Source organism: Chionomys nivalis, chromosome 6 (assembly GCF_950005125.1).
Source record: "Chionomys nivalis chromosome 6, mChiNiv1.1, whole genome shotgun sequence".
In the NCBI taxonomy this organism is placed as follows: domain Eukaryota; kingdom Metazoa; phylum Chordata; class Mammalia; order Rodentia; family Cricetidae; genus Chionomys; species Chionomys nivalis.
This window is the reverse complement of record NC_080091.1, coordinates 48,577,738-48,591,588: the sequence shown is the minus strand read 5'-3', so window position 1 is coordinate 48,591,588 and position 13,851 is coordinate 48,577,738. Positions and strand designations below refer to the sequence as shown.

At 47.2% G+C, this 13,851-nt stretch overlaps 1 protein-coding gene across 3 annotated transcripts in view; it reads right to left on the bottom strand.

The window, feature by feature from the left end:
• Window positions 1-12,356, bottom strand: part of Cc2d2a (coiled-coil and C2 domain containing 2A) — a 77,480-nt gene extending 65,124 nt beyond the window's left edge. For all 3 annotated transcript variants that reach the window (XM_057772424.1, XM_057772426.1, XM_057772425.1), the window contains exons 1-6: window positions 12,226-12,356; window positions 8,726-8,778; window positions 8,221-8,428; window positions 4,988-5,043; window positions 4,796-4,879; window positions 2,414-2,537 (exon numbers count right to left, since the gene is read on the bottom strand). In XM_057772424.1, the coding sequence (XP_057628407.1) occupies window positions 2,414-2,537; window positions 4,796-4,879; window positions 4,988-5,026 (247 nt within the window). In that variant the 5' untranslated portion in view covers window positions 5,027-5,043; window positions 8,221-8,428; window positions 8,726-8,778; window positions 12,226-12,356. The remainder of the gene's footprint in view (window positions 1-2,413; window positions 2,538-4,795; window positions 4,880-4,987; window positions 5,044-8,220; window positions 8,429-8,725; window positions 8,779-12,225) is intronic.
• Between the last annotated feature and the right edge of the window lie 1,495 nt (window positions 12,357-13,851).

The window sequence follows — 13,851 nt, the reverse complement described above, 5'->3', positions numbered from 1 at the left end:
AAACCCATGGAACAGAATGGAGAGCCCAGAAATAAATCCTTCACTGTATGGTCAGATGATCCTCAACAGATGTGCCAAGACCCTTCGGTAGGAAAGCGCCGTATTCACCAAATGGAGTTAGGAAAACTTACATCCAAAGATAAAAGAGTGGTACGGGGAGCTGATGGTTCAGCAGGTAAAGGCACCTGCCACCAAGCCTGACAACCTGAGGTCTCGCCCTGGGATCCAGAGCGAAGGGAGAGAACTGGTTCATACAGGTTGTCCTTGGATCACAACATGTGCACCAAGGCACAACATGCTCCCCCAGCCATGTAAACAATTTAATTTTCTAATAAATAAAAGATGAAATCGTGTCCCTACCTAATAAACAAAAATGAACTCAATAAGGATTATGGCATTGAATTGGGCTGTGAATTTTTGGATTAAAACACTAAAAATACAGGCGTCAATAAGAAAACAGTATGTGGAGCCACATCAAGCTTTAAGACGTTCTGTGCCCTGAAGGAGGACACGGTCACCAGAGTGAACACAGCCTGCCGTGAGGGAGGCTCTGCCCTAGCAGAGCGGTCTTTGCCCAGCAGCTCTCAAGACTGTGTTTAGGGGGTGAGGTGTGTACTGAAAGAAAAAGCTCCGCTGACAGGACTGCATGTGCTGTGGAGGGGAGAAAGGACTGCTCTAGATGGGAGGTCAAGGAAGGCCTCTCCAGTCCCAGCCCTTCTCCCCACCAGCCTCCTACATCCATAAACCCATGTCCACCCAATAAGCGTCTCACACTCTGCATCTTTATTCCTGGTTACCGGCCCCTCACACATGTCCTTCCTGCTGTCCCTCCCCTCTGAAGATGGCAGCCCCATTTTTCCAGTTGCTAAATCAACTGGAGTCTGCTCTAACTGGGAGCCCTTGTGTTGCATTCAGTGAGAAGAATACGCTTCTGAATTTTCAAGCCACACAGTCTATGATATTTAGTTAGGGCAGCCCAAGTGGACAAAGGCATGTAAGAAAAAGAACAGCTACTTGGCGGTGTGTGTGTGTGTGTGTGTGTGTGTGTCTGTGTGTGTGTGAATCTTAGTCTGCTCTTCTGGGATTCCTAGCAGCCCTAATTGCATGTTGCTTCCTTCGTGTTGGAGCCACACCTTTCTTAGGGTTGGACTTAGGTCAGCTGCTTCCACAGGCCTCTAATGTCTAACAGTGACTCTACCTCCCAGTGCTGCCACAGTACAAGAGTGTAGGGGATGTGTAACTGGAAGAACGAAGCACATTTCCTGTCTAATCCACTTTGCCGGTCATGGGGGAAGGGCAGTGGTTTTCCCCACTGTGGACTCACAATGAACGATGCTCACTGCATGGACAAGAGCAAATGACGTGAAGTCCAAGGACTAGCCAAGGCTCTTTTTTTTTTTTTTTGGTTTTTCGAGACAGGGTTTCTCTGTGGTTTTGGAGCCTGTCCTGGAACTAGCTCTGTAGACCAGGCTGGTCTCGAACTCACAGAGATCCGCCTGCCTCTGCCTCCCAAGTGCTGGGATTAAAGGAGTGCGCCACCACCGCCCAGCTGGCAAGGCTCTTTTTTAAAAAATCACATTTACATATGTATGTGCACATTCGTGTGTCTGAGTGCAGGTATGGGTTTGCCTCAGTGAACCCGTTACAAACCCCAGGTGTCCATACCCCCCCTTCTACTTTTTTGAAACAGGGTCTCATTGTTGTGTGCACATGTGTGCGTGCCAGGCTAGCTGGACAGTGAGCATTGAGGGATTCTCCCGTCTCCATCTCCCATAGGAGGTATTACGTAGGAGTATTGGAATTACAGATATGTGCTGCCATGCATGCTTTTTACATGGGTCCTGGGGATTTGAACTTGAGTCTTCTCACTTGCACGGCCAAGGGCTTTTCTCACTAATCCAGCTCCCCAGCCTCCTTGCTATGGCTCCCAGAAGAAGAAGGTGAGTCTGCAGGGGCTGAGCGTGAGTGTTGTGAAGGGTTAATAGCCTCAGAAACTGCCCCGTTCTGCAGTCTAACTGACTCTTGTTCCGCTTCATACACACGTGTGTCTCTGGGTCACCCTCCTTCAAATTCTAAAATATCTGATTATCTCTGCTAGTTCTACTTCGGTTACTGCTGTCTACTTTTCCTGGTTATAGCAGAGCTCCCTAACTACATGTCTTCTAGTTTGATGCCACCCTAGAAACTCAGCCACAGAGTTACAGCAAAACAGTTGGAGCCCCCTAAAAGAGGAGCTTCCAAAACTCAGTCTCTGAGAATGACTACATTCCTGTTGTTTTGTCCTATTCAGGGAGCCATACCCCTGGCCATATGTAGAAACAATACCCCCAATAAAGCCCCATATTGCTCAATGCTGAGTCTGTGATTGGCAGTTACTAACCACCAGCTGAAAGCAAGCAAGCAAGTTACTCACTCCGAGGCCCCCGCCGGGCTGTCAAGCTCAGGAGGTTGGTTTCAGGTTCTTCCTCCACCATCTCTGGCTGGCCACCGCCTTGGAATTTGTCTGACACCATTTCCTCAGGGGTAGTGGCAGGTGACTGTGAAGAGATGAGAAGTGTCTGAGATGCCTGCACTTCATTAGCTCAGTCCCTTTCTTAAGATGCGGTGGGGTCACCGCAGAAGGGCCGGGCCTTAGCACTTTCCGTGCTCTTCACCGTTGTTCAGGTCTCTGTTACCAGTCTGAGTGGTTACTAGGGGGCTTCTCACCATAGTCTCATGGTACCCCAAAATAAGACAATGATTGTCACATTTGCTTGGAAGAAAGGCATACATCTATGCAGGGAATCGCAACAGAACACTTCATCTCCATCCCCATATAGACAGGAAAGGACCATCCAAGTGGCACTGGCTAATCTGGGTTAATACTGTTTCCACACTGGGTTCCACTGAGAATATCTTGTGCTGTTTTCCTCAAGTCTTGAGGAAGCAGAGCTGGTAAGGATGCTTCTGTGCCAGGAAGACTAAAGCTCACAGTCAGCTCAGCCTGGCTATGAGCCCTGGGCAAGCATATGCCTCCTTTCTCTGTAAAAGCATTGTTATGCAGTGAGGATTGAAGTACTCCACTCCCTTTGTACAACCATTGCTATGCATGGAGAATTGCAGCACAGATTCAGATGGAAATAGAGCATTCAAAAGGATAGGGTCTTCTGAATAAAACCATAGCAGGGATCAAGGCTCTAGAGCAGATTAAACAATCACAAGGGTGCCTGCAAAGTTGGCTTACAAAACTCAGCCACTGAGAGTTACCACGTTGCCTGTGGCTTTCTCCTGTTCGGTTCAAAGATGCCAGGCAGCTTTATCTTTGGTCACTCTCTGCTCACTAAGTGGCTCTAAAGTACTTTCTATCTGACTCCGCAGGATCCCCTGCCCCAGGCTGCGGAGCAACAAACAGGCTGAACCTCAGCTAAAAGCTTCAGGGTGCGATGCAGCTGAGTGTTCATAAGTCTTGGTGTCCCTAGTCTCCTAGAGTGGGCAGCTATGCCCTGGCAGCTCTTCTCAGCCCCCTGCGCCTTCCCCTATGGCTGGATTCAGCCTGCAGGAAAGGAAAGGCAGATAGAGCTTTTGTCTTCTCTGCTTTCCCTAGTGGAAACGTGCAGAGTTCTGAGGAGCTGGCAGGAAGGTTCCTCCCTGACTCTCCCAGTCCCCTCTCCTCCTCCCAGGTCTACTCTCCGTCTCCTGGCAGCCTCATCATGTGACTGTTAGCTCAAAATGGCGCTCCCTTTCCCTCCCTCCCAGGCTCCAGGCAAGTCCCTGTCTACAACAGCCCCTTTCTTGCCTTTCTTCTTCAGGACGGCAGTTCCTTAATAAGGGAACTGAATTACCTTGCAGGGATGCTTCCAGCAGAGGAGGTGGGAAACTCCTGCGGAGAGGTGGGGAAGAAATGGCTGCAGGCTGGGAAGACAGGAGTTAACTGTGAATTTGGGACTTGGGGTAGAAGAAAAAGGGAGTCTCTTAAGATTTGTGATCCTGCACTGCCATCTGCTGCCCGCCACAGTCTATGACCGTCAATGGCAATACATCAGCTTCCTTCCTTCCTTCCTTCCTTCCTTCCTTCCTTCCTTCCTTCCTTCCTTCCTTCCTTCCTTCCTTCCTTCCTTCCTAGACTCTGTGTTATCCTGTCTCTATACAAAAACGAAACAAAGAAACAACAACAACAAAAGACAAAAGCTCTTAGTATGGGCATAGCCTTATTTGGAGCGTCATCTCTCTATATTCGCCTCACACCAGGATCTCACACATTAGACCATCCACCTACATCCCTGCCTCAGTTTCCAGGAGTGAGTCAAGAGCTGGAGTCCGCAGGAGGGACGGTTTTTCTGTGGTGGATTTCTAGTTAAGTTTCTATTGCTGCAACCAAGAACACCTTGAAGAAGAAAGAGTTCACTTCCCTCCTACACTTCCAGGTGACAGATCATTTCTGAGGGAAGTCAGGAAGGAAGTCAGTGCAGGAACCCGAAGCCAGGAACTGAAGCAGAGGCCACGGAGGGACACTGCTTACCAATTGCTGCCAGGGTCATGCTCACCCTCCCTTTTCATAAAGCCCAGACTTACCTACCTGGGGACGACACTGTCCACAGTGGGCTAGACTGTTCTACATCAATTATTAATCAAGAAAATACTCCACAGACATCCCATGGGCCAATTCCTTGGCTGAGGTTTCCTTTCCCCTCGAGTGTCCCACAAGTTTCACAGCGGGAATCTGTGTGGCTTCCCAGAGGGGCAGGCAGACTGCGCATCAGTGATTTGTATCAATAATATTCTACATAGACTGGTGCAGTTTCTCATCAGTTCTTACCTTTTTTTTCCTCTGTTGTCTTTGGACCTTTGAATTCTTCTTCCGTCTTCCCACCTCTGTGTCCACATCATCGCTGGTGAACTCCTTTGTCAAAACACAAAGAAAAGAAGAGACTCCTCAGGTAGCTTCTACCTGAAACTCTATCCTCTAGCACCCACAAAGGGCCCCAAGGGTAGAAAGGCCGGGACTTACCTCTGAAATTATTTTTACTTTTTCTTCCTCGGGATTCATCTTGGCTGTGATGGTTTCTGAGAAAGAACAAGGAAGAGATCAGGCATCGTGAGATCATCCCTGTCTCTTGCTGTTGATGCAGGCAGATGGAAGCTTACACACTAGACTGAGCTGTCCACAACAAGCATGGCAAGCCCCAGGAATGGGGGATGTAAGAGAAGGAGGCACGCTAGCCCTCTGCCCCTTGTACACCCTGGTGGGCAGACGAACCCTGGCTGAAGTCAGCTTCAAAGGACCATCTCTGACTTCTTCTCTTCTTGGCCTCTCAGTCTCAATTTTTAATCGCCTTCTCATTTCAAGGAGCAGAGAGGTGAGACCAGAGAGGGCGCCAAATCCTCTCACTTCCTGCAACTCCCAATGGATCACAGCACTCCTCTGCTTCTGGCTTTCTCTTCTGCTTCTGCTTGCTACTGTGCTGTGGTCTCTGCGTTCACCTAGCCCAGCTCTTGGCAGTCAGTGAGTCCCACTACTTCCCCCTAGGACTATGATCACGTAATATCCCACCCCAACCCTGCTGCCTAGACAGCCATTTCTTCCTGCTCTGTAGGTTCATTCCTACCAGGGTTCAAAATAACCTGACTTTTCCTTACACAAAAATGTCTTCTCTCCGTTTTACTTCTCTTGTAGCTGTTGCTCCATTTTTCAGTCTTTCTAAGAACACACCAGAAACACTCCTCCTTTCTTAATCTTTATTATTCTGGGTGTCTAATACACCCTGTGCCTACTCTTGCTGGGGTCTGTTTGTTGGATGGCCAGTTCTCTTCTTCACGTACAGATGTGCTGTCAAAACACTTTCCTCACCCAGCCTCTGGAACAGGTTCCTTCAGGGTGTTCATGCCACTCACCAGCTGCTCCTTCTCAGGCACTTCTTGGCTGGTTTCTCGTCTCCCCAGCATCGAATGCTGGAGTGTTTGGCTCAGCCTGTTATCACTCCCCTGGCTCTCTTATCTTAACTCTTGGCCTGGAATACCATATGCACATGGATCTTTCCCATATCTACACTCTGAGTCTAGACGCAGCCTCAGAATGCTAGAATCCAGTCTGTGATGGTGTCAGGGTTACCTCCCTTGACCCTGACTGAAGCTGTTGGCCTCTGCTTATGAGTCTGTGCTATAGTCTTCCCATTCTACCAAGAACAGAGCCCCTGTGGCCACCCTTGGCTGTTTTCACCCTCCTATGATATAGCGTACCTGTCATTATTTTTATGTCAACTTGACTAGATCAAGGGATACTTTAAAAACTGGGGAGTTACTGTTCTGTGTAGTTTTGTTTGTTTGTTTGTTTTACTCTTTGGGGGCCACTACCACCCAGCTCCAAATACATTCACGCATCCTTATTTGTGAATGCCTGACTTTAACTTGTTTCAGCCAGTTTTTCTAACTTAAATTATCCCATTTCTCTTTATCTTTATTCTATATCTCTTTCTTTCCTTCTTACTCCATGACTGGCTGCATGGCTGGGTGGCTGGCCCCTGTAGACTTCCACTTTCTTCTTTTCTTGATCCTTGCTCTTTGTGCCCAGATTTCTCCTTCTATCTATTCTCTCTGCATCCCACCCCCACCTATCCCTCTCCTGCCCAGCTCTTGGTGGTTCAGTTCTTTATTAGGCCAATCAGGTGTTTTAGGCAGGCAAAGTAACAGCTTAACAGAGCTAAACAAATGCAATATTAAAGAATACAACATGTCTTTGCAAATATTAAATTAAACAAATATTCCACAGCATAAAAGGATGTAACACATCTTAAACTAATATTTTACAACAATTCTTTGTGTCTGGGAGCATCTTTCCAAAGTTACATTGGTTTTTGAGTCCGAATCACTTCCAAAATGAGGGGCACCAAATAATTATCCAAGACCCCAAAAGAACAAACACAAAAAGAGAATGAGCCTATTTCACAACCCCTAAGAGCCAGGATTCTTCTGTCTTCTCACATCCAGGCCCTCTCTCCGTAGGACACCAGAACTCACCCCAGCCCCCAACTGTGGTGATATTTTGTTTGTGCTACAACAATTAAAGCTCGTCTGAGAATCAGAGTGTGGAGCAAGTCACGAGTTAGCCATAGAGGCCAGGCAAAGGTGGCACACACGTTTAATCCCAGTACTAGGGATGCAAAGGCAGATGGATCTCTGTGAGTTCAAGGTCACCCTGGGCTACACTAGATTGATCTGTTCTCAAAGTAGCTCACACCTTTAATCCCAGTACTTGGGAGTCACATTCCTTTAATCCCAATAACAGGGAGGAGGAGACAGGAAGGGAAAAAGGCTGGATAGAGAAAGGAATATAAGGTAGGAAGAGACAGGAACTCGGGGCATTCAGTCTGAGGATTCCTAGAGATAGAATTGCCCCTTGGGTCTAAGAATTCGGTAGAGGTAAGAACTAGTGGCTGGCTGTTCTGCTTCTCTGATCCTTCAGCATTTACTCCTACATCTGACTCAGGATTTTTATTATTAAGACCAACTAGAATTCACATTATATAAGCCTGTACATCCTCATCTCAGGCTTTTGGGCTTAAACTTGGAGTTACACCTTCGGCTTTCCTGGGTCAGGAGCCATCGATTGGAACTGTCCTACACTATCAACATGCAAGGTCCCCAGTCTGCAGATTGCTCACCGAGGGACTTCACAGTCTCCAGAGTCAGGGGAGACAATTCCCCGGTAGATTTCTACTCCTGGGACATCCTGCTAATTCAGCATCCCATCTCCCAGAAATCTGCCAGCTTTCTAGTAGTATCCAGCACTATACCCGGAAGACCTCTGCTTCCAATACTGTGGTCAAGTCAAGTCCCATAGTCCTGCCTCCCCTGCAGACTGCCCTGGGAGTCTCCTGACTCTCCTGCTCCACATACGGCTCAGTTACAGTTGTCTTTCTACATGGAAGCCAGGCTGAATGATTGAAATTAGGTAGGATCATGACATTCCGCCACTCACAGTCCTCCAATGACTTTTCTTTGCCTAATGAGTGAAATCCAACCCACCCCTGTGTGTGTGTGTATGTGTCTTTCATCTTTACACACACACACACACAGACACACGCACACACGCACACACCAGAGTTCCCTTGGGTCTCTGATTATAGTTCACTTTCAGGGGGGTCTTCCCTAACAGTTCTTCATACAATGATTTTCCATTGTGTTATGGACCTGCCAAGAACTTTGTGAGTGCCCAACAATGACTTCTTTCTCTATAATACTTACTGCCAATCTGCTTTGGGAACTGTACATCAGGGTCTGCCCATCACTGTTAGAGTTCTAGGAGAGCAGGAACTGCGCTTTGTGTGATGCTTATCCCCAGAGCCTCTGGGCACCCCACTCAGTGCATGTGTATTTGTCTAAGAGATGCTCAGTTACTATGAGTCCATTTTCATGGGCACATTCTGGAGTCCTTCAGAGCTTTCTTAGGATGCTGTGAAGATTAAATGAGAGACGATGAGGAGAAATATTAGGCACAGGACTGACAAATCTTAAGCCTTTCTTGATCCCATGGGAGACAAATCTTAGCTGCCCTGGGCCAGTTAAGCAGCTCACGCCAGGTGTCCAAGGTTTTGCTGACCCGCCCAGGGAATTAGCATATTCATGAAAAACAAATGGTCTGCAAGGCAGTTGTCTTCCACACAGACCGCTCAGAAAGTTCTAGCGGGAGGAAAAACATAAAACATCAGGCCCAGTGATAGGGGGGTACTGGAAGGGGCAGGAAACTTACGATGAGTGCGGACAGACAGTACATCTCTGATGGACACTGCTGGTCCTTAGGAACTGGAAATAAAGAATGTGAAGTGTTTTAGTAATTGGAAAACAGACTCTCCAAAATTCAGAAAAAAGTCATTCATGGAAGAAAAAAGTAGAAGTGGCAAATGAGAAATGCAACGGACTTGTTTTCTCTCTCCCCGTTCTTTCCCGATCATTACCTTCGAATGAGTTTTGAAGGAAATCGAATGACACTCAAATTTATCTTTCTTATGAACACTGCTGCTCAGAAAAGATGAATAAACACGACTCAGCTTTAATAAGCCCCTGTCATCAGCATTTGCCTTGGCCACTTGTTAATACATTCCATGACAGTATCAAAATAAGAGCCCTGGTTTGCAGAAGCAGAGCTTTGCAGTCTTTCTACACATGCATTCTGCTCATTCCCGGGGAACGACTCTCAGTAGGGCACACGCCAATGCAGATTCTAGGAACCGAGTATCTGGCAGGTTATGCCATGTGCTCCAAGTCACAGTTTTCAAATCTCACGTGTAGAGTCTGACCTAGGCATTGGTGGGTCTAAGTTCTCCAGTCCCAGGCACCACCCTCTTTAACCTAAGTCTCACTAAACAAGGTCCCATCACTGTTGTATACTAGCTCCTTATTGTGGAAATGCTTACAGTGCAAAGCCACAAATACTACAGCAGCGAGGAATGGCGTAGGCATCGCCAGGCCTATAAACTGTTTTACACAGTACAAGAAAAGCAACACGTTTTTAAAGGAAAGTACTCACACTGTTATCTGACCATCTGGGTCTCTAAAGTCACCCAGAGTCACATCCAGGACTCTGTAATGACCTTGCAGGATGCAGAGAACTGAGATTAAGAGGCATCTCTCAATCAAAGCTGTCCCAAGGATGGTGCATTAATTTTTTTACAAAGAAATTAAGGTTTTAAATAGTGAGGGCTTTGTAAAAAAACAAAAACAAAACACTGGGTTCAGAGTTTCCTCTTCTCACCAGCTGTGCAGTCTTGGAACTACACTGTCAATTCTGTAAAGTCCCAGCCATCTCAAGGCTCCTATCTCAAGGGGTGAGGGGTTATCATAGGCTCCATACTAAGAAGATTGTAATCCAGTGCCCGTCACAGACCAGGCTCTCTGCGTTGGTAGGGTTTTATGGGTTTATTATTAAAAATGTTGCCAGAGTTAGGGTCAGAACCTGGACCTTGGCAACCCTAATAAAATAGGCTTGGCCACCACCCTCTTCCCCCAGTAAGCCAAATAAAGAGACAAATAATGAAAAAAAAAATCAGAGAAGGGGAATTTATTCAATATAGCGGCATTAGGATGTGACGCAAGTCTGCCTTCTGGGGTCCTGATATGAAGTTTAGGTTTGAATAGAGGGTACCAGGAGCCACACATAGCTAAGCAGTCCTGGTCAATGATGTGATCCTGCCCATCACTGACCCATCATTGTCTCTGTCCACCCTCTTCTGAGAGGTGGCTGACAAACGGTCAGAACTTGTTGGAGAGAATTTCTCCCTTGAAATGGTACCAGAACCAAGACCTTTTCCTTCTCCCACTGTGAAACCCTGAGGCAATCCACTTGTTTTAATCATTTGACAGCTGAAGGGAGAGGCACAAATGTCTCTTTATAGTGGTGGTTCTCAGCCTTCCTAATGCTGTGACCCTTTAACACAGTTCCTCCTGTTGTAGTGACCCCCCAACCATAAGATTGTTTTCTTGCTACCTCCCATCTGTAATTTAGTTATGATTACTAACTATGATTACTAATTATGAATCGTAATGTAAATATCTGTGTTTTTCAATGGTCTTTGGCGACCCCTGTTTGACCCTCAAAGGGTGTCTCAGCCCACAGGTTGAGAACCAATGCTTTAGTTTTTGTCTTTTAACCAGGATGGTCATAAGAAGAGCTCATGACTGGGAGGGAAAGTGGGAGGAAGGGATAAAGAAGGGAGAAAAGAGCTTGGGGACAGAGAAGAATCATAAGGAAAACCTTAGGGTATTGATGCCCCACTCCCCTTGTTCTCTTTAAGTTTTGTTTTCAAGCTGTGGCCGCAGCCAAAACCAGGTCTCATTTCTCCTTCCTCTAGGCCCAGGCTGCCTTCTGTCTTCTCTCTCTCTCTCTCTCTCTCTCTCTCTCTCTCTCTCTCTCTCTCTCTCTCTCTCTCTTCTCTCTCTTCCTTCTCCTCTTCCTCCCTCCCTCCGTCCTTCCCTCCCTCCCTCCCTCCTTCCTTCCTTCTTTCCTTTCTTTGTGTGTGTGTCCATCCATTTAAAGTGTGTCTGGAACCTCTGTCCCCTCCTACCCATGCTCACTTTCTCTCTTCAGAGACCAGAGACTTTCTACCCTCCCATTCAAAGCTGGGAAATCTCAGGAGCTGCCATATGCTGTCTTTTATGATTAATTACATAACAACAAATTATTCTAGCCAGTGGCTAGAATACTGTACTTCTCAAGTACAGGTTAACGGCATAGCTGTGTGCAGTCACTTAATCAGAGGGTTATGACACTGTTCTCTGCAGTGGGCAGGTCGGTACGCAGGCTGTGCTCTATGGTCGAGCAGTGGACTGGGAGTGCGGGAAGTTCCTCTCTGGACTCAGTCCTGTTGTTCATCAAGCTCTAGATGGTTTACAAATCTCCTTTGGCACTAGATCACAGGGCTCTCATGATCTGTCCATGCATCTGCTTCCCCAGCAAACTCCCAGCATTGAACCTGGTCTAAGTCATGTTAGCATAAGGTAAAGCTGAATTCATCCTCCACTGCATTATATGACGCTCAATGAAAACTCAAATGAATGGCTCTGTAAATGAACTCTAGGTCAAATATCTATCTAGATCGATCTATGTATATGCATATATGTATACACATACACACATCTCTTCTATCCACCCCTCGCTCTATATGTCATACTGGCACTACACTTATTTGCAGAAACATTTATAGAAGATGCAATAGCAGACATATATTCCCCATTAGATTTTATTAGTTTCTCATCACACCTCTTTGCAAAGAAGAAAGCAATCAGTTTAACCGACAGCCTGTAGATTTTTCTTGGAGCTTGGCAGTCCTCAGCCCTGTGGTTCAGCTCTTTCTCCAATACTAAGAAAAGTGAAGTTTGCAGCACTGAGTACTCCCCACCCACGCCTCTGAGACAGTCTAAACCAAAGGCCTGAAAGCAGCATGCAGTCAGTGTTTAGCAGCACACCGGCCAGAGAGGACGGCGCTACTCCTCCGGCACTACTCTGTGAACTGGCTGGCATTTCCGCTGCAAGCCAAACACCAGACTGCTGCAGAAATCGAAGCTGTTCCCGCAGCGCCCCTACTTTCCATTCAAAAAGCAAAACTACAAGCAAAAGGAGAGTCCTTAAAGTTACAATGCATTCAATCCGCTCCCATGGCACCCAGGGAGGGGCTGATCTCCAAGCCGGAACTGCAAGGAGGTGAAAGCAGGATACTGGGTCTGTGGCTCGGGTTCCGTTAGAAACTGATTTACCTTAATCCACTCTACGAATCGCAGTTTGCAGATTCCACTTTCTGGAATTGGAGGGATGTGATGAGAGACCTCTCGGTCAAGCCAGGGAATCTTTCAGGAATGAGCGAAGGGGTGTGCTGGGGGTAAGTGAGGTTGCTCCCTGGGAAGCTGCAGCCAAGTCTCAGGACAAAAACACCAACTTAGCAACGCGTTCCCAAGGAAGGTCACTAGGCGGCTCTCTTTTTCCTTTTAAAGTGACAGTTCGCTTGTAATTTCTTGGAATAGGCACTTGTTGGGCAAGCAGAGGAAAGCTGAACAGAGACAAAGGAAAAGTCATTGGTAAGCTGGGCAGAGAGGATGCAGGCTCTCAGTGTGGTGCCCTGCCTCACTGGGTTGCATGACATTTTAGGTGAAGGACAGAAGGTGTTTACAAGTAGAGTGATTTAGTATCACGGCGGTCCATGCTGTGTGGAGGAGATGCCGAAGCCAGCAGCCATGACATCTCTGTGGAGGGGCATCAGGAGCCCTGATGCGTCTGGATGCGTGCTGACTGCGCGTGAACGCGCGCACGAACCTTACTTCCGCTGGTTCTCAGAATCCTCACTACAAATGGCTACTAGGGATACAAATATAGTGACTCAAAAAAGAAAAGGAGGTAGGAGAAAAGGCAAAACAGAAGAGTAGAGAGCAGACGTAGAGCCTCCACAGACAAGGGCAGAATCTGACATTCTTTAGAGATAGGGTCCTTATGGAGTGTTCTGGCTAGTTTTATGTCAACATTACACAAATTAGAGTCTTCAGAGTGGAAAGAAATTTCAACTGAGAAAGTGCCTCTCTAAGATCAGGCTGTAGGTAAGCATGTAGGGCATTTTCTTAATGATGGATTGATGGGGGAGGGAACAGTCCATTGTGGGTGATGCTATCCCTAGGCTGGTGGTCCTGGGTCCCTTAAGAAAGCAAGCTGAGCAAGCCATGAAGAGCCAACCAGTAGGCAATACTCCTCCATTGCCTCTGCATCAGCTCCTGTCTCCAGGTTCCTGTCCTGTTTGAGTTCCTGTCCTGACTTCTTTCAATGATGAATAGTTGTGATATGGAAGTGTAAGCGGAATAAACCCTTTCTTTCCCAGGTTGTTTTGGTGGCGGTGTTTCTTCACAGCAATAGTAATCCTAAGACAGAGACAAAGGAGTTAAGTGGGGTCATTAGGGTGGAATTAATTCATGACAAATGTGTCCTCCCCTCCATAAAGGAGGGCATTGGGATCCAGAGATAGACATTTGTAACAGGAAGTGAATGAGAAAACACAAGCTGTTCACCCTGGGGCTGCCCAAAGCTATTCTATCAGCAGAGAACCAATTCTCCTTCAGCTCTCAGGAGGAACAAACCCCGGGCAGTACCAGGTTTGGGACCCATCTATAAAATTGTGAGACAGGGAGTTCAAGACATCTGGCAGGTGACAGTTTGTGACAGCCTCCCCAGTCAGATGCCAAGGAAGTGGAGAGAGAAGGGGGTGGGGGCAAAGCCCCGGAAAGACTTGGACGTTTATGTGTGGAGGGTCTGGGTTCTTAGACCATCTGATATTCCTGGTGGTCAGAGGAATGCTTCCTGCTTTCCCACACTTCTCTGGCCTAGAAGAGATTGGGTGGTCA